Source organism: Syngnathus typhle, linkage group LG13 (assembly GCF_033458585.1).
Source record: "Syngnathus typhle isolate RoL2023-S1 ecotype Sweden linkage group LG13, RoL_Styp_1.0, whole genome shotgun sequence".
In the NCBI taxonomy this organism is placed as follows: domain Eukaryota; kingdom Metazoa; phylum Chordata; class Actinopteri; order Syngnathiformes; family Syngnathidae; genus Syngnathus; species Syngnathus typhle.
Genome location: NC_083750.1, coordinates 10,933,569 through 10,954,467, shown reverse-complemented (window position 1 = coordinate 10,954,467; position 20,899 = coordinate 10,933,569). Strand labels below are relative to the sequence as shown.

At 47.1% G+C, this 20,899-nt stretch overlaps 1 protein-coding gene across 1 annotated transcript; it reads right to left on the bottom strand.

The window, feature by feature from the left end:
- Positions 1–1,592: 1,592 nt before the first annotated feature.
- On the bottom strand, positions 1,593–20,597 carry bcl2b (BCL2 apoptosis regulator b). The gene is made up of 2 exons (XM_061295060.1): positions 19,601–20,597; positions 1,593–3,853 (listed from the first exon to the last, which is right to left on the bottom strand). Exons 1-2 carry the CDS (start codon positions 20,138–20,140, stop codon positions 3,716–3,718), a joined length of 678 nt encoding a protein of 225 aa, XP_061151044.1. The 5' UTR covers positions 20,141–20,597; the 3' UTR covers positions 1,593–3,715.
- Positions 20,598–20,899: the final 302 nt, after the last annotated feature.

Below are 20,899 nucleotides of genomic sequence, written 5' to 3'. Positions count from 1 at the left end.
TTTGGTTTTACCTTGACTGCATTATTTTATTTGGGGAAAATTCTCGTTTGCTTAAACGGATAACTGGGCCGAATTTTGAGCCTCTGTAGTCATAGCATTGACGAGCACATTTTGAAGTAACTAACCAAATACTTTTGACGATTACAAGCGGAATTAGTTGGGCGGACTCCAAAAGCTGTCATCAAGCATTGGAAAATGATATGTACACGGGATGTCATTTTATTGCTAATATTTAAAAAAAAAAAAAAAATCATATGGTGAGTATGTAGAATTTTATTTAAAAAAAAAAAAATAATTTTAAGGTGAGGAAAGAGTGATAGGCTGAAGATACTTTTTGATGCTACTTGGAGTTATAATTGTTTCCTTAGGAATAATTTAAGGCCATCATTTGCTGGGAAGAGACGTGAACATATTTCCTCATGCTCCTCTTAAATTTGAATAAAATGTTGAGCCCTCACAGGCCACGTGGTGGCGCTGTAGCTCACTTGAAATCTCTCAGTCCAATTCCATGATTGCAATATAGGCAATGACCTGTCTGGCCTGCTTGGATCTTCCCACGTGTGATTTCACTACTGTGCATGTTTGATCTCTGCTTGGGGAAAATATCCATTTCAGCAGGAAGTTTTTGACGTGTAAATGAGGCAGCCAGCGCGGCTGAGAGTGGATGTGATGGACTTCCAAATGAGGGAAGAGAAGTGGACCCGAGTGATTCCACACAATCTACTTTGATCTCCCAATCCTCCCCTGTGGCCTTCTGGGATGGCCTCCTCCTACCACACCTTGTAGCCCCCGAGCAGGAGAAGCAGGAGGGCTTCCTCCTCCTCTGTTCGTCTTGGGTATCCACGCTCAGGCCGGACTCTCGTTTGAAAATCCACAGGCTGATTTAAAATTCCCCTTCAGTGCACGTCATGCATTTTCTACGCACGGCAAAGGGGAGGGATTGCCCAAATGAACTCCCCCTTCCGCCGCCAGCATTCTCACACTTACTTTCCCTTCGCTCATTTTCTCGCCACTCTTTCAACATTAGTTTTACTGCATCGTGCTTCTCACAAATTCTACTGCTGCCGCCTTTGAAGACATGTGGGATCAGAGCAGAGGCGAGGGGGAGCGTGGCAGGGGTGTGACTGGAGAAGGGGGGGGGGGTGCAAAAACCTGCCCGCAAGGCATTTAGCCTTTTTCTTTTTTTTTTGTAGCACTTGTGTTTAGCGGCGGATGGAAGTCAGTCTGGCAAGTGCAGTGTTTGGGGACAGCTTTGATGTGTGCTGGTTTAGGCGAGGCCCACTTATACAGAGAACAGACATGGACGGATAAGATCCGCTCCACCCAAAAGTCGAATTTTGCGCATCGTTTTCGCAGTTATCGTGTTAAAAATGGCACAAGGACTCCGGATTGTGCTAGACTCGGTCACTCATGTTTTATGACAGATAAAAGATGATTAGCTTATTCATACTTGATCAAGAACTCCAGCGACTACTTGTTACATCACATATGTATGTCCCCCCTTAAATCTTCCCTCGCCATCTTTATTGAACAGACAAAATCCAAGACTTATAAAAAAAAAAAAAAAAGACTTGGCAAGTAGACTTGGCAGCTACTCGACAAATGTTTTTATTAAGAACAATGGGATCCCCTAGCTTATTGTAGATTATAGGAGTAAACAACAAAACACATTTCACTTTCTTTTTTTTTTTTCTCGTTAAGTGCTACAGGTATGCGATTATAGGTGTGAAACAGTACAGCAACCATAGTGCCTACATTCTTATGTACAAGGAATACATTGCAACAATGAAAAATTCTGTTGTTTAACTGTTGGAGCAAGCTGTGGCTGCTTTTCGCATTGAGGCCCGCAACAGCAGCAGCAGCAGCAGCAAATGTTGCCGTGGACATAAAGCGGATTACAATAGTACAGTTAACATTGTCATGGCCAAGCAACATCTTTACCTCTAGGGGTGACAAATTCAACATAAATACGAGTCGACTTTGGTTTGCAGCTATCTAGGACGAGACGGTGGCAGTTGAAGCTGTACACGGCGACGTGAAATGAAACTCGTAATAGCCTCAAGCCAATATGGACACTTTTGATTCACTTTAAAAACATCGTGGTGTTACAATAGCAGCCGGAAAATAATGTCGTTACAGTGTTGTTCCATAGAAAGGGGGGGAAAAAAATTCAAATCACTGACTTTACTGTTGAAAAGCTGGTACCGCTCAATAAATAGACAATGTTGTTGTTTATGTCCTCTTCCAAGCTGTTCTCGTGTATAAATATTGTGGGACATCAGTGTCTTTCACTCATGCAAAGACTTTCTTTTTTTTAAGAATACAAAAAAAAACTGTATACACACACACAAAAAAAAAATCATGGATCATTTCCAGTTTTTCTGTTAGACTGAAACACAAGACATACATCAATAAAACAGGAGCTCTTCGATGAGGGGAGGGATTTCTCAGGTTCCACCACAGTGGAACAGTTTTTTTTGTTGGTTTTTTTCGAGGAGGGGGGCCTGATGTGATTTTCCGAATCCAAGTAGCTGAGGTCACTACCGGACCAGACGGCTACCGCAGCAGGGTACAAACACACCGATAATCAGGCCCATTATGAGAACCACTCCGTTCTTCCCTTCAATCAAAGTAGGCAAAGACCTGATTTATAGTATGTCCGATCGTAAATGTTAAACCTGATCAGAAAAAAAATCTATTTGTGTACCCTGAAGCGCACTCGTGTGTGTATGAATAAAGCAACGACAAACAAATGTAAATAACGTGTTGAAGTTGGCGATGACTTCTCTGGAGGATTCTTTTCCAACAGGAATGCTTCTTTGCTAATTCCTTTCCATGAGACGCTTTGCTCCTCTTGTGCTCAGTTCAACATGCTTCTTCGTCCTTCTCTCTGCCATCGGATATCTTCTTTGTGTCCCCCAAACGTTCACTTTTCTGTGCTTGAACGTTCCGGAGCTAAAACCCCACTCGCATCCAGCTTTTAGATTACACAATGTCGACGCAAGTATTGGGACCTACGTCTCCATCGAGGATAGACACAGAACTTGTATTTTCCCAATGTCTGATCATTTCATGTTCGTCAACGTGTTTCTTGCTAAAATTATTGTTTTCACTTTTAATAACATTGAGGGGTTTTTTTTTCTTTTATATACCAACCACCCCATTTGAAAATAAATTAAAAATTAGTGGAATGAACAAATATCTTTTTTACTGGCTTTGGATTTCAGACATACTGTGATTATCCATCCATTTATGTATCGGTTCCACTTTATTGTGGCTAACTAGGTGTCCCAATACTTGTGTCCGTGCAGTGTACACATCCACTTCCTCCGCTAATCCATTATACATTCTGAGCAGCTGTTCTTCACAGGAAGTCCTTTGATGGGTGGCTACCGAGAGAGGAGAGGGGGCGTAAGGGGGTAACCGGAGTCCGCAGTTCAAACGGGGTCCTCCGCCCCCAACAAGCAGGGGCACCGCAACGGTTCGTCCCCATCGTCCGTCTCATTTCCCCTTGCGACACGTGCAACTACTGTCTACGCTAATGTAAGGTTCATGCGACTACTAGTAGAAAAGAAGGCGAGGTCGGGAAAGCTAAAAAGCAGAATCTTCAGTTCTGCGTTGTCAGCGTGATGATGTGAACTTAGTGTGTGTTTACTGGAGGGAAGGCGGGGGGGGGGGGTTGAAGTGTTTAAAGCCAAGTGGAGGGAAAGGCGCCTCACTTCTGGGTGAGGTACGCGCCGATGGTGAGGCTGGCCGCCCCAAGTGCGGCCAGGCCGAAGACTGTCTTGATAGACGGCCAGGAGCAGCTGAAGACCGAGTCCCTCTGACGGTCGTACAGCTCCACAAAAGCGTCCTGAACACAAAAACGACAGCAGATGTTGACTGGCAGAAGGGTGAGATAGATTTGTGCAAACAAATTTTTGCAGTTTGTCCCTTTTATAAATGATCCAAAGGTCATCCAAAACAGAGTCCGGGCCCAGCTGCACGGCCAGCAAACAGCAAAACCTTTCCCCGGAGTCATCAGCTCTCTGGAAAATAACTAGCTAAACAGAACCGCAATTATCAGCTTGACTGCAATCCGCAAGAGATAAACAATCCCCCCCCCCCCAAAAAATGTTTGTTTATTTTTCGGTATGTAAATTCCCCCCTTAGTGCAGCCTTCAATATGTGTTGTTATTGCACCCATGCTGCCAGCAGAACCATTACACTTCACACACCCGCCCACACATAACCTCAGACACCACACACACACACTTGACAAACACGGGAATCACCCAAAAAACCGGCCAACTCTTGTAGCAGATGGTGCATTTTTGTGGCATTACGGTACTGGAGCACAACAAATAGTCGACTTGTTCTCCGCCGTCAAATCGGCCTGGGAGAAAATGCTACCAACGTGCGTGTGCGCGATACACACATTTGTTGATGCGCACTGACAGCAGCAACAGCCGGACAGGAAGTCGTGCAGCACATCAACTCAAATGAAACAAGCGCTGAAACGTCAACGCTTTCTGATAAGTCAGCGTTCGAGGCTAATGCCCGACGCAACGTACGTTGACCTCAGCCTGACCCGCGGCGTGACTGCGACGCCCTTCGCTGGAACGGCGTACGATTCAGCTGTAGCGTTAGAAATTGTCGACTCTCCGAGTCCGCGATTGCTGAGAGATGCTGTTGCCAACAAAATTTGAATTCCTCACTAATGGTTCAAATATCACAGTGTCATAGCGAGTCCAAAATGTCTGCATTGGCAATCGTTGTGAAATAGTTTCACAAATAACAGCATCGATGCAAGAAAGGCGGGTATGCCGCATTTATGGAACAAAAGACTATAAAAAGCCAACGTCTATTATTAATATGTGCTTTGGGGAGACGAGTATTTCCTGTTCCCCCCCCCCTCCCTTCCTGTCCCATGGCATTCTCAAGGCCGGGGGGTTGGTTAGAGTCGTGTGGGGGGGTTATCTGGAGGTGGTCTCTGCGTGTGCGTCACCCAAGTCAAAGCATCAGCAGTTTGTTCCTCCTGCGGGCCCTCGCGTGGCAAAACAGTCGCCACTTGTGAAAACCGCACGGCATTTCCTCGGTTAACACTGGAGCCTTTTGAGCCCTTTTATTTTGGAAAATGCCGAAGCTCCCCCTCCACCCCTTCTCTCCTCCTCCACCTCCTCCTGGTCTCCAGGATGCGGGTATTAATTAGAGAACAAGCTGCTCCAGTCAGACCTCCAGCTGAGGGGAATGTTTTGCTTGGCAAAACACAGACTCCAGCTTACTCCCTCTTTTTTTTTTCGTTCTGTTTCTTCTCGGGCTGCTCCCGTGAAAATGACGTCTCATTGGTGTCACGTGACGGCCGATATCCCGTCATGACGCGTGTCCTCGACGCGACCCAGACGGGCCGTCCCTGTGTTGCCGTCAGAAACGCAAGACAACCAATTACAGTAAGAGGCTGCCAGGAACGCTGATAGATGGTAAAAAGATTCCGCACCAGCTCGGTTGGTGATAACTTTGCAGTGGGAGGAGGAAGAGGAGGTGTGACGTTGGCCGCTGATACTGGAGGCTTGTCAGGTGGATGTCATGAGACTGCAGCGTGCTTCACTTTTCCCCCTCCTGGAACTTGTGAGGCACTCTTTTTCCGAATAAGAAAAAAAATCATGTGACTTTGTGGAAATGCAAAAATTACTGTTGACCTCTGGCAAAGGCACAAAAACATAGATATCTCCTCCCCACCCCCCTATTAGTGTTTTATACTTCGCTAGATTGTACTTCCTTGATACCAATTCTACAATTGCTGATTTTATTTTCTCTTAAGTGTGAGGTCTCATTAAAAGAGTCCTTCTTGTTGTCCCTTTCCTCTTGAAGTGACCTCCATTATGGAAATGCGAGACTCGGAGGAATCCTAATAAGCAGCCGGCAGCGCACATAAAGCTGAGGAGCGGGCGACGAGCAATGGCAAAAACAGCATTTATCACAACCACAACAGAGCGAGCGGCTAAACAAGCCTTCATCGCTAGCCTGCAGCAAGCCATCTGCCTTTGACAGCAGCTGTGCACCTGGGAGCTCACACTTCTCTGGGGTGGCTGTTCTTTTGGGAGAGGGGGATCATTGCCTTTCCAAAAGGTCACAAGGGCAGGCCGGGGTTGCCAGGTCGGCCGCCGCCACATGCGGAAACCCTCAAGAGAGATTTGGGGAGGTTACATGGTTACCTTGTTCATTTGCTTTTCCCACCGGCGGGAAGCCTGGCATTTGCTTTTCGCAGGATTTCGGAGCTCCTCGGACGGACCTTTCCACTGGGCATCTTGACTCATCTTGTGCACAACAAGTGTGTTGTGTGTGTGCGCGTGCGTGAACGTTCCGGTGGGTAATTGCAGGCCGGCTGAGAGCGCAGCGAAAGGGATGTGGGCTAAAGTTCAGCCGGTAATTAAAGGGACCCAACGTGGGCTTGCCCGTATTAAACGCTGTATATTTCCAAAGCGCGTTTTGAAATATTGCTCACGCCGCCCGCCTGTTGGCTCGCTTTGATTTCCTAATGAGCTTCCGCATGACTTCTCGGCTAATTAAAGTCAAACCAAAAAAAAATGCAAGACTCAAGGGGGGGAAAAAAAGATAGAAAAAACAAAAAGTGCAAGCTTGACATTTCTGTCCTGTGTAATAGATCTGTACGATTTAGTTAAGCGGTGTAAACTGCACAAAGCAACAAAAAAAGACTTCATTGTAACGCTCTGTAAATTTACGACATCAGAGCACTTAACAGGAGTCGATCTCGAGGGTCACGACCCAGATCCGGCCCGCCCTTCCGCCCCCCCCCTTTTATCTTGACGTCGTAAGTCTTCTACCTCCGAGTTCAAACATGCACTCGTGTAAGCACAATAGAACTCACCCCCCGCAGACACAATGGCAGGAAGGAGAATAACCTTGCGGCAAGGTCGACTTCCATCATGTCCCCCGTGCGGGATCTGTTGACCCGCCGCCAAAGAACGAGATGCCGTTTATGACGGCGCTCGATAGCTGGGCAGATTCCCCCACATAAAGCGAGGTCATCATTTCTTTTTCGCTCTTTACTTCCAGATCAAAATAGTCCGTCATAGTAAATGCGGGAGAGAATGTCTAAACATTCCCTGTGATGGTCTGGTCGCCACTCCAGGGTGGACTCAACCATGTATCTCCTACCAAATGCCGATAAATGACTGTCGTGTGTGTCAACTATCCAAGCGGGTCAGTAAACACACTGTCAAGTGGTGCAACTCGTCGTGAAACGAGTTCCTCGTGGCTCGCCACCGCAGAGGCTCATCAATATTCAGAGGTGCGTCAGCAGCATTTATGTGTTTACAAAATAGACAAGCGCATCACCCCGTGGGAGCCATCGGCTCACATCGACACACCCACACATGCCCGGTGTCATTCCATTGTTTTCCATTCTATTGCCTCTATTGTTATTCTCCGATGCCCAACCTCAGACATTGTAGACAAGGTGAAGGGATCTGAAATGTATCTCAAACCTCTGATTGGCCTACAAGTTTTATTGAAGAAGGCCTTAATGCCTTCTATTGATCCGACATGAAACGGTCCACAAGGTGACCTTTGGGGAGAGGGATTATTACGGGATGGATGCAGGCTGTGTTTGCTCTCCTGTCATTTGTTCTCCTCTGCGCCGTTTACTTTCACTCTCTTTAGCATGCAGAGTACAAATCATGTCACCTGTAGCGCAAGGACCACTTTTGTTCCTGTCCTTGAGAATTGAAAGCACTGGTGTCAAACCCAAGGCCCTAGGGCTGGATCTGGGCCACCACATCATTTTATGTGACCCACAAGTGCATTTACTTTATGTTTTAAAAGTTGTAAAAAAAATTCCAGTTATAAAAATGACCAAAATTCCGGCATCTATTTTGGAGCTTCGAGTTTAGGTCATGTCACTTGTAAACAATTGACTAGAGAGCTTCGCTCGGAATCCTTTCAATCGGAATTGACAGAAAAGTCGGCTTACGATGTGCACCGATGGACAAGCTGACCAAGGTGAAGTCAGTTGGACATCCGGCTTTAACACCAGCTCTATAAATGGCTGCGTCTAAAAGCAGCCGGCGTTCTCTATTCGGTCGAAGGAGGAAGTGACCGAGGCGAGTCGGACGGAAAGGCTTGAGTGCTGCGCCGCTCGCTATAAATAACGACCGGCTTCGGCTCTTAGCGAAGCGCTGACAAATCCAATAAACCCAGCCTCGGTCCAGCTACTCGTTCAAACGACGGAGAAGTGACGCTCGGTCACGTCCGGCCAAATAAAGATGGCTTTGCCACTAAGTCTGCCTGTCTACCGCGTAGGTGGCTAATGGTCCCTTGGCAAAGAACGTCAGCTGCTGGCATGACCCGCCCGCGGCTTCCACGGAAGCGGCCTTCTGCTGAGAAGCTACGTGTCGTTCCGATGAATACGCAGTGACTCACTGGAGTGAATGAAAGAAGAATCTGTTTTCCAGTTAATGATCAGACATCCGATAATTATCCGAGGGGCTTTCATTCAGTTCGTACGGGATGCCAAACGCTATCTGCGGAAAACAACTCGAGAGCTCCGAGGCTGATCACTTCAGATCGGAATGCCCTGATAGAGGAACTCTAGGGACCAAAGTATTTGTTTACAAGCCGTTAAAAGAAAGACTTTTACATCTTGTCTTTTTAAAAGAGACTCTCGGTGACCTTTTTACGACCACACAATCGCAATGTTGACAGGCAGGGGCTGAAAATAGACAGCTTGTTGGAAACGGTGTGTGTATGTTTGTGTGTGTGGTTGTGGGTGTAAGGTAGCTTGATTGTTCTCAATTTGAAAAGAGCGAAATCACGTCACTGGGATTTCATTCAAATGTTCCATTGTCGTCTCTCAGGCAACGCAACCGTACGAGCTTGACATTTTGTCTAAAAGAACCTTTTCAGGGAATGATTGCTCAACTATTTTTTCAAGTTCTCAACAGTTCACTTCGTGTAAAGGTACTTCCTGTGCCAGACGCCCCGGGATGACATCATCGTCTGGTTTAAGCCGGTCGGTGCTAGAGCCAAGTATGGTTAAAGCAGAGTGTGTAACTAGGGAAAGAGTGCGGGCGGGCCAAACATGCACTTATAAAGCAAGAGAAAGAGGGCCAGAGTCGTATTAGACATCGTAACTAAGAGATTTTCTGTTTGTTTGAAAGCATTTACTGAGCTCTAGCCCGGGGAAAAGTTGACTTCTCCAAAGAAATGCACGGCCTTTGATGGAATCCCAACTCGGCTCTGTGATTTAGGGGGATTCGCCAAACAAGCGGCGTGGAATGACATCGGAGAAACAATTCGACATGTCGGGCGAGGGACATCAAAGTTCCGCCGCCGTCTCGCTCGGTGTCCCCTTTCATCTGGGAGGGGGCTCCTCGCTTGCTCTCCAGAACTGGATGTGGTTTCAGGTTTGCGCCCTGGAAACGAGACCCCGCGAAACGGGACGAAGGAAGAACGAACGGACGAAGGAAGAACGAACAGACGAAGGAAGAACAAACAGACAAAGGAAGAACGAATGAACGAACGGCCGGCCCGGGGCCGTCGGTGGGCGCAGCGAAGGCGATCCAACATCTCAGATGTCCGATAATGTCAAAGCAGACAATTGAGCGTTTGAGGCCCGGCTCCCTCGGGAGCATCTTTGAAGTGGGAACAGAGGAGGCGACCCGACCCGCTTTGCAGAAACTCCCACCAAGCCGCAGTGAAGCCAGGCAGCTCTTATTAGAGCAACTGACAAAGTGAAGAGTTTACATCAGACAAGCTAACAATTAGCATAGCCTGATACATTTCGACTTTCTTCTTTAGATTTTGGGGCAGTCTGGAAGCTCTCTGGCACCATACTGCCCCCCACAGGTCAGTGTAGGTACAAAGCACCCCCCTCCCCCCCTTACCATGCGTGGGATCACTCATGTTTTTAAATCATGCATAGCCCTCGTCACTTCATCAGCTCTTCAAAACAATCAGATGAAGCCGGAATCATCTCCACGTCCTCCCACCCTCCCTTCATCCTCCGCCTTCTTCTGAGTCTAGGGAAAAGTTCAACGACCTCTCTCAGGCAGGCAACCAGCTGATTTTCATGGATAGGAATGCTAGGAATGCATTGATGGGGAAACAAACAAGCGGTTTGATGCGAGGGAGCTGGCGAGCCTTTAGATAAACGGGTCTGCTGTCTTAAAGCGAAACGTTAAACCCCACGCATTACCAATGATGTCATCCAATAAGTTCATCTGAACATTTTTCAGCGATGAACCAACGCCATCTGACGCCCCTCGTTTCTCTTTTGTGCGAGGCGAAGAACCTCCTTCGTCACGGGAGGGGAAAGCAGTCGGCAAATGATGATAAGTCACCTATTGTGACAGCCGAGGTCTGCAAAGGTCCACGGTGTGTGGGAGGAAGCATTTTTGCCTGTGTTGGAAATGTAATTAGTTGGGAGCTTCCTGTTGCGAATGTTTCTGAGGGCCAAAGTTAACAAGTCCAGCGGGAAAGACGCCGTCAAAACACTGTACAAGCACAAAAAAGGAGGAGACAAATATGCTTAGGGTGACAGATAAACTGAACAGAATTTTCAGTGGCATTTGAACGCTAGCTCACATTTAAGCTTTCTTCAATTTGCACTTCCCATAGCCCCAACCTTTGACCCCCAAACATTCCTTTCCTAGGCTTTTTAGTGCGTGTGAGTACATTACTTTGCAGTCAGCAGACACGTCAGCTGAGAATCAGATGATTGTTGAGTCACATGACAACAAATTAGACAACACGTCTCCTGCTTTCTCACCCGGCGAGAACAATCTCTGCTTTTTGTCTTATTTCACAGTTCCCCACCTGATAGTCACATTAGTTGGAGCCCGTTAAGCTCCCCACCATTGCTTCACCTCTTCTTAGTCAATATCACCTTGTCTCTGTTTGCGGAGTAGCGCCGTCCCGACTGATTTGTACGCAAGACGGAATGTACTGCAGCGTAAATCATAAACAAACGCTGACGCCGGCAGAAAGTCACAAGTGGGCCGGCTCGCTCATTGCATGCCGTTCTTGACCTCTAAATTTCACGTCGGGGGCAAATTCCATGCAGGTGTATTGTCTTTGCAGTACTTCTCGACTTTTCGTCTTCCGTGAAGTGAATGGGTGTACTCGGATTAAAAATTAAAAAGCAGCAAATGATGGTCGACTGGCGGGCTAGTTTAATTTTTCAAGTCGCCTTCATTATACAGAGAAAATAGATTCTTATTAGATTTTTTTTTTTTTTTATAGCCGTGCGCCATCAAATGTGAAAGACAAATGAATCACTTTATAGGTCAATTTGCAGACTTAATTAGAAGAGGGTGCTTTACTTCCTCTGCCCTCGTCTAGACATGCCGACACGTTTTCCGTTAATGACAAATGAATCGAGACGTACGGAAAGTGCGCCGTGACAGAAAACTGGCGGCGGCATTCCTACAAGCCTTCCGTATTGTCAAAAAAAATGCAACTCAAAACAGCTCAGAGGGAAAGAAAAAAAAAATCTGTCAAGTCCTCTGAATTCCAATTCTCGCCATATTCTTTGAAGTGGATGGCATTATTGAAGTTGCAACGACGGACCGACAACCAATTAAAATTTGCACTCGGGTGAAATTGATGCCCCCGCCATCTGACGATGGCACGAGTTCAAGGTTGTGGAGTCTTCCGTTTATTCGATCTCCTCCAGACATCAGGAGAGTTACAGTTACACACTAGAGTCGGACTTTTTGATACAACCAAGGTTCTCCTTTGATTGTTATAGTGTGCTTAACGCAGTGCATTCAAACACCCAAATCGATAGAGCGTGGTCCTTTTGATGATATCCGAGCAATGGCTGACCTCACTCTGTGTTTTCTGGACAGATCCCATTTCCAGATGCTACCAAGGGCATACGTTACCCTTGCATTTCGGAGAACAATAATAATAGCGTACTGTTTGTTAATGGCCAGTGTTGCACCGGGAAATCCCAGCTGTGGTACTGATACTGTGCACGTGTGTGTGTGTGTCCTGGCTCCGAGAGAGGGAGTAGGCACCCCGAGGCCATCTGCTCCCCGCCATGCTCACATGTCACACTGTGACAACACCGAATTATTGATTCACACCGCCACATCCGCTTGTGTGTGTACACGCCGGCGTGCCGCGCTGTCAGTGTGTACGGGCGAGTGTGTACACACACACCATTTGTGGACAGCAAATAATTGATTTGCATCAGTACATCCGCTTCTGTGTTTGCTTCTGAGTGTATGCGCGTGTGTTTGAACTTTTGCAAAATTCAAATAGATTCTCATGACAAAGGGGGATTATGTATTATGGAAAATTCACTTCGGAACTGTTGTCACAGTGTGAGGTTAGGCAAACGATTGTTTGACTATATGCTTTCTGTGATTGATTGGCAATTAGTCTGTTGGTATACTCATCTCTCGCCCAAAGTCAGTTGGGATGAACTTCACAAGCAACTCCCAAGCATGTTTGAAACAGGGCTTTCGCAAAACCCCCTCCAAAAAAACTGGTTTTTCATCTCAAACAAAGTATTTCCCATCTGAATTTAATCTACCTAAAAACACAATTTGAGAACCAGAACAAACATAATGCAAATGATCTAGCAAGCTAACTTAATAGCGTTAAGTAGCATAGCCTAATCAAATAGTAAAATAGCAACTAAGAAGGTGATGATCGTGTGAGCTTGACCTTTCTGTCGGATTGACGTGCTCTTCTGACTTTGCGATAGATTGTCATCTATTCAGTCAGGCGTTTCCTCAAAGTAAACTTGGAATGATCCAAACTCAAAACGCAAAATTTGTGGTTTCAGATCACCAACAAGTTTGACGATCTCTACAGCAACCTGCTGGATCTCTTCAGGTCAGTGACAATCCTTCCTGTTCTGATACCCACAAACAATCATATGAAACAATCTGAAACCTTTTCATCACAAATATGACATGTGTTTGACTGTACCTAGCTAGCAGCTAGCATGCGAAGCTTAGCGTCTCCTTATGGTGAGAGAGGTCAATTCAAATGTATGCCACCAGTCACAGAAGCTTGACATCAATGATGTGAAATAGTATCAATGCCAAATATTTAGCACATCAATATCCACATACCGTAATTTTTGGACTATAACTCACGGTTTTTTTTCATAGTTTGGGTGGGGGGACGACTTATACTCAGGAGCGACTTATATATATGTTTTTTTTCACTTTTTTGGGCATTTTATGGCTGGTGCGACTTATACTCCGGTGCGACTTATAGTCCGAAAATTACGGTAGCTACTAGCAACCAATACCACCTTCCGTCTTTAAGAAAAAGTAGCAGAAAGCCAAACACGCCCTTACCAATTTACGTAATGTTGGCTGGTCGAGTGATTTGATGTCCCAAATGTGTATACTTAAGGTACAGTATATTTTTCTTGAAAATATGTTAGACTCCATGTTTTGAGTTATACGATGTTTGAAAGTTGAAGTCCCGCTGCGTAATGGCCAGTCAGGCAAAACGGACGACCATCAGGTTGGAAGGCTTTCTATCTTTCTTTCCATCCATCCATCCATCCATCCATCCCACCCTCCCTCTGCAAGCGCATATCTTATTTGCATGCAGTCACGGACCAAAATCAGCAGCCCGTCCAAACAACAGCCTAATACCCTGAGACCTGGCTGCCAGTGTCAGGTAACACTGCGGATCCCTAAAAAATGCAGGGACATGCGAGAGGCTTCTAAATATAGAGACGGTAGCATCACTTGCTCCGCTTGCAGACGCTTAATTGTCACGTTAAGCGTAAATCCCGCCTCCGTCGGCTGCTGTGCAATCATGATGTTCTTATCAAACAAAAACACCAGCTCCAAGTTTAAAAAGAAAAACGCAGCCTAATGAACCCTCCGAGATGGCGGATGAAAGGGCATTCCACCTTTTCCCTCCTCGGTGGGAGCAAGATAACGAGGAGCCCGCTGGGAGCCCGACTGACTTTGCCAACGGGCACAACCTCGTGAGCTGTGCAGCATATCAATATATATATAGAGCAAGGTTAAACGTTTCTTCTGATTGTCTGGTTTGGGGACACTCCCATCCCGCCCCCACAAGGCTTCTGAAAGAGATCTGATGCAGTTCTCTATTTTCAATTAATTGCTTGTTCAACAGTGGCCAGATGGGATTTTTTTTTTTTTTTTACAACATGCCTGTTTTTAGCTAACAGCATAACAGACTGTCATTGCAGGCTTTTGGCTACAGTCAATTATTTCTCAATAGTTACTCCCTAAATTACAAAAGTCCCTCAGCTCACTAGCAACTAGTCCCAGTCGTTTTCCCAGTACTGTGTGAAAATATTGAATTTCCAATATTTTTCCATTTTATGCGGGATTCACAGATCCCAGGTCAAGAAGACCAACATGCATAAGCAAATCCGACGAATGCCTTGTGAGCCATGTCATAGCAGCAACCTGTTGCACCTCTATTTGTGTCCGCCAACAGTGGGCTTCATGTTGCTTCTTAATTGGCTATTGTTCCACATGACAAGCACGGATTCTGGGATTTGGCCCAACTCGCAGTTGCCCGCACACGGAAGGATTCAGCCATCGTAAATATTGAACAGGTTGAACGTTTACGATTATCGACCCTGCCCATTTTTCCAAGCGGTTTGGGGAGGGGGGGTAATTTCACTCCACACCATCGTAACTGATCGAGATCGTTACTTTGCTCACGTTGATTAAAAGAGAAACCGCTCAAATTCGTCCCCATGGCCGATAAGGGTGCGCTCGGCCGAAACATTTGAAACATCTCAGGAATGTGTAACCTTGTGCAACAAGAAGTTCTCCGCGATTGATCTCTACTCGCAAACAAAACATCTTCTGTACACAAGCACATTGCCTGGGTTGGTCCCTGAACCACAAGCGGACAAAAGAGCAAAAAGGCCCACACCCTTCCTTGGCCACTCAGGAAAGCAACACCCAGCTCGTCTCCATTATTTATTTACAGTCTCGCTTCCCAAGTAGACATTCCTGTGGCTCTCCTGAGGAGAAAAGGCCTGAATCTAGTCACACGGGAACAGGGTGGAAACGGGCACAGCAACACAAACAAAAACAAATCGCTAAATCTCGGAGACATAACCCCAGCAGCTTTTTAGGAGGTGTTGCCCAGGTGCATAGTTGTGAGGCCTGGCGCGTCTGGAATGTGCGCGGAGGCCACAAAAGCGTGTGCAGTGTGTGCGCATGAGGGATATAGAAGAAGAAAAACATCAACTCTTCTGTCTTGGCATCATTAGAAGGTAGAAATCCTCTAGTCGTATGTCAGCCTGTTTGTTAAGATGACTGACAGCTCAGACGATCAAACTGACTTCAGAGGAAACCAACAAAAAGAATCCAGACGGTATCGTACAACACTCCCCTGTCAGAAACGGGGGCAGCGTCTATCCTTCAAGGTAGTGCTTTCCGAGCCGGGCCCCGTGCACTGGTACCGGTACTTTTGAACAAAGTGAAATATTGCCGCAACTGTGTGTGAGTGTGCAAGATGATGTTGACTTAGCGATACTTGCGGTGGGCTGATTGCTAACAGATCTCCATCTTAACGAGTTTGTTGTCTAATAGTACCGTATTTTCCGGACTATAAGGCGCACCTAAAAACCTAAAATTTTCTCAAAGGCCGACATTGCGCCTTATATATAGACCAAGTTTCTACATTTAAACTGGCCCGAAGCATTATGTCATGAAATCAATCATAAGTGGCCCGCTGAAGACTATGAATCATGAATCAAAAAGACTACGGATCATTATTTTGTGATTTGTTGCGTCTCAAGTTGAAATAAAAAAGATAAAATGGAGAATGATTTGATTTGGATTAAAAATCTGACATGATGAATTAATGGTGCGCCTTATAGTCCGGTGCGCCTTGTATAAGGACAAAGTTTTCAAATGGGCCATTCATTGAAGGTGCGCCTTATAGTCCGGTGCGCCTTATAATCCGGAAAATACGGTACCTACGCTATGGTACCTCCAACTTTATGGAGCGGTACTTTTTCCCAATAAACCACGAAGAGGGTTCAAACGTTTTGTACTAGCATTTCAACTTCTACTGTAATTACCGTCAATAACCGTAATTTAGCGTACTTGAAGCATCTCTTTGTGTAAGAGAGATACGACGAGTGGTATGTCGAAACCATGCTTGATCATCAAAATGATGGTGACATAAACAGATTAGATCATGCCTTAATGGACGGTCTTCAGTTTAGCATTCTCGTGTCATTCTCTCACCACACGAATTAGGATAATGCGTTGGAGTCGTGCTTTTAAAGTGCCATCTGCCATTTGCTGATGTCGGCCAGATTACCCAGTTAATTGATAACGGTATCAACAAATGCCGCTTTTGTTCCGTTTTGTGTTTATTAGTTTCGTTCAGTATTTTTATTTTGCTTATCACTTGCCTTCTTTCTGATTGAATTCTTTTGATTTTGGTCTGCTTGGAATTTTTGGTGAACATGAAGCCAAACTAGGGATTGCTTACAGATTGTGTACAAACATTGGGATTTTTTGGGGGCATTGCAGATTCCAAAAAGCATAATCTTGATATGATATAATTTCATCGCTACAAAAACCGCCAGAGGCTCCGTGGTGTCTTTCCAATGGCAGTCAACAGTGTGAAGGCTTAGCCTCCTTCCTCCCCCTCCTCCTGAATTCCTGAGACAACAATGTCTGGAACAAGCCTCTTTGTGCTCAGTGGATCTCAAGGGGGACGTCAGAGCTCTTCACTCCAGAAAGAAACTCTTCATGTCAGTCCGGGCCATAAGAGAGAAGCTACAGTGGACGCAAACATGGCGAAAGACTTTTGCATCACTTTGGCGGGACACGTTTTGAATGGAGCCCACCCCAACAGTTAAACAGGAGACGCAAATTGGAGATAAGTGGGATTTTTATTTTGGCCCTCCTGTGAGTGTTTAAATGCTCTTCCTTTTGTGAGTTTGCTCCCCCGTCACTTGTCACCTAAATGGAGATGAATGACTTCCCCCGCCATCTCGCATCCACTCAGCCACAGTTGGAGGCGGGGCTTGGTGGTCCAGATGCCTGCCGCATTGTGGCAAGGCTCACCTGTCAACTGGCATCAGTGTGCATGCCCCCCCCCCCCCCCCCCCACACCTGACGGCTTGCTGCATTCCTTTTGGCAACCTGATCCAAGTTTGTTAAAAAAACGACGCTCATGCAGGTGCATTAACTCCGTCCTTTCTCACTGGGATGAATTTTCCTGGCAAGTGCAAAGAGGAATGTTCCAGATAAAAACAAGGCCACATTAGCATGGAAAGAGTCATCTAAATAACACACCAAATGGCCACTGGGCAAATTCTGTGGAACTAAAAGCGAGTTGGACTCAGCAGCCATAAGCAGACACGCCTATATTTGGTCGCTAAAACAACAGGAAACAGAGGGTGGCTGACAGACAGCTGTTTCCACGCCACTCTGGTGTGTCCAAAAACCTGATTGGCCTTCAGCTATTTTTTGTTTTGAAGAAGAGTGGAAAACACAAAACAAGAGACTAAACATCACATCTATTGCTCTAGCGAATTTTTGGCAACGCCAAATCCCCGTGACCGAAGCATCATCCCGATTGTGTGTCATTTGGCAGATGGCGCATAAGTACCTAAATGAATAGATGCAATCGCTCCAAAAAGGGTGGCACATTTTTGATCCACATAAAGCAGATTAAAGATTTAAAGAAAAGGGGTCAGTTCATCCAAAGTCAGAACGAGGAAGTGATGCCACCGTGTCTGTCTGCCTAACCGCTTCAGGGTCACCACGGGGCCCGGAGCAGCTGACTTGAGGGCAAAAAGTTGAAGTCCACCTTGGCATATTCAGGCAATTACTTTCTTTGGGTCTTTTAATGACACGTCTCTGACATCAAGAACTCCCGCACCCTGTTTCTGCCTGCTGTCCGTCAACTCCACTTTGAATGTGTGCATCCAACAAGACTTGATGCAGCTCAGACCAAGATAGGCTGTTGCTTGAAAGTGGCACTGGATCTTCGCCCATTTTAGTGAACAACATATCCATGACCAGTTTGAAAAATACATTTGGATGAGAACTACTCCAAAACCTTGAGACATTACAACCCTAAAGTCTTATGGACGTCAACTTTGTGAATTTATTCTCCATCTACGGTGAGATGATGCAGACTAATCCACGGGATGCTGTCCCGCTTTCTCTGTCTCGCCACCCTCGTGTCCTCGCAGCTGCAAAGCATACTGGGAAGATGACCTACATTATCGTACCGTAGGCGCCGCCATTCATCGCAGCCGCCCGTCCTCACACACTTTGGAACGGCGCAAGTCAGATCGGTTGAGCCCGGCAGAAGCTCCGGATTAGCGCCCGCTGCCGCTGGAATGGCGAGCAGCCTTTGATATGCGGCACAACATGCAACCTTGCAAAGACACCCTCGCGCACACTTGAGGGGAATCTTAAACGCTAAGACGGAATCCTGCAGATGAATCATTCATGCCCCCCCCTCCGCCCCCCTTCCTTGCTTACTCCAAAAGCCGCGGGCCAAAATGAGCCAGTGCCACAAATGTTATGTTCTCATTAAAGGCACCTCCACTAATGAAGAGGCTCATTCCTCGCAGATTGGTCTGATGAGTTCCAAGATGAACGGTTGCTCGCTCACACTGCCCGATTGGTGTAAAAAGAAGCCGGCCGAGCACCAAGCCATGCCAGCAAAAGTGGAATCGCAAACAAATGAGTCAGAGCCTCACACACCTACCGACGCTCATTCCCAAGCGCCGCCTGCACTATTGGATTGGACCTCAAAAACATTTGCGAGCACTATCGCGGGAAAAGCGGATCGCCCCGACAGCTGTAGCTGCCATATTTCCCTGTGAATGGAGAATACAAAGAGAGGAAAGGGCAAGAAGAAACAGCCATGCATGCCATCATTCTGACAAGTCTTCCTTTCTTTCTTCTGTCCGGTGGCTTTCTTATCCTTGATGGTGATCCGATTGTTTGTACACATCTGCGCTGTTGCACACAATTTTATTACGAATGTTCCTCATAGCAACATTTTAAACGTCATGTTATATGGATAATGGAGACACATTTAATGAAAGCAGCCAATCACAAGCCAGTTTATCCCTTAAATTCCAATCCAGTACACTTTCAAGGGGAGTCGTCTTATACAGTGTTTCATTTTGAAATATGACTCACCATTTTGATGTGAAATTTCATTACAAATTGTATGTGGGATGATGGGATCTTTATTGTGCAGCTCTGTGACAGATGCGTGACTGCTAGTCTCTCAGCACAGTCGGGAGGGCGGGGCTTTGGAAAGAGCGTCGGGAGGTGTGACGCAGCTCGCTCTCTGATTGGTCGGATCGGTTTGACGGCCAACGCCAGTGTCTAATCAGAGCGGCGCACGAGTGGAGGCCGTCCATCCTGCGCTTTCGTGCGTAATGGGAACATGTCGAGCTTTTTCGTTGGCAACCTCGAACTACAAACGTGATATAATGTGGCGTGTGAGGTCACATCTGCAAACGCGCGCGCACACGGGCAATCGCGCATCGACACGCCTTCCAGCAGCAGCAGCTATGGAGGAGCTGTGCTCCCGCGGTACCGAAAGAAAAAAAAAAAAGGCTCAGCCGAATCACACATACCCAGTCCCCGTTGTCTTGGATCCAGCTGCCGAGGGGTCCGTTTAAGTACTCAGTCATCCACTCGGCAATGTTGTCCACATGCGACGTCATCTCCTTAGTGGCGCACTCCACGCACACGTTTCCGCCGAACTCGAAGAAGGCTATGATCCGGCCCCAGTTGACGCCGTCTCGGAACAGTTCGTCGACCACCTCGGCGAACCGTCCCCGAGCAGTTGTGCAGAAGAGGTACAGCTGCCGAGACATCTCTGTGAAGTCCGGCTGGTAAAGTCTCTCCAGTTCGTCGCCGGCCTCGCGCAGGACCCGGTGGATGTCGGCGAGCGGGTCAGAACCGGGGTTACGCTTGGAGTCGCGCTCGGGCCCAGCGCTGGCTTCCCGGCACCGGAGCACCAAAGTCGGCGAGGAGGCGACCAGTAAGCCGTTATTAGCAGCGGCGGCATCGTCCTCCCCGCGAGCGGCACCGAACCCCCACGCGTAGCCGCGTTTGGAGAGTTTATGGGAGATATAATTCTCCACGATGCTGCGATTTCGCTCGTTCGCCATCTGGGCTTAATTTGGCACTTTGTACTCTTAGATTCGGCTCTTAAATAAAAGACATCGGGCATCCATTCGGTGCACTGCTTTGCGCAGGGCTCATCCAAAAGTGGACTGCGACCACAGCGAACCGAGTCCACGCCTAAATCCCACGCGCGAGCAGGAAATGAAAGGTTGTAAAAGTCCCCACAAAAAGCTGCGAGGCACACTGGCGAGCTTGTCTTTGCATGGAAATCCAATACGCGGAAGAGGCTGGATGTATTCCCAGCGCGCACCAGCCAGACATGGAAGAGTTGCGCAGGGGAAAAAAAGCGGGGCGCAAAGTTGTCTGCGCCAGAATGGCCGCTCAGCGTCGTGTCGCCGACGGTTAGTTGAGGCGGCGTTTGAGCTGCACTTCGGAGATCACTGGCTAGATTCACTTCCATGCAGAGCCCTCCTCCTCCTCCTCCTCCTCCTCCTCCTCCTCCTGCTGCTGCTGCTGCTGCTCTGCCAGTGGCTGCTTGACGTCACTTACGCAAAGTGCGCCCTTTGGCTGCGCTCTGGAGCCGCCATGTGTACACTCGGAATTGCAGACAAAATCATTCATGGCATTAAAATTGATGCTTAGAAACCATCTGCGTAATAGCTGGACGTCTGCTCATTTTTAATGGGGATAATTAATAACTCCTCCTGGGCAGCACGGTGAAGTAGTGGTTCGCCTCACAGCTGTGAGGTTCCGGATCCGAATCTCAGGTCTGATCTTCACGTGTAGAGTTCTACCCCATGGAT

Coding starts and splice junctions, on each gene's coding strand:
- bcl2b (XM_061295060.1), bottom strand. CDS start 20,140: ATGGCGAACGAGCGAAATCGCAGCATCGTGGAGAATTATATCTCCCAT. Junction 3,854..19,600: donor TCCAAGACAACGGGGACTGG/GTATGTGTGATT, acceptor TTTTGTGTTCAG/GACGCTTTTGTGGAGCTGTA.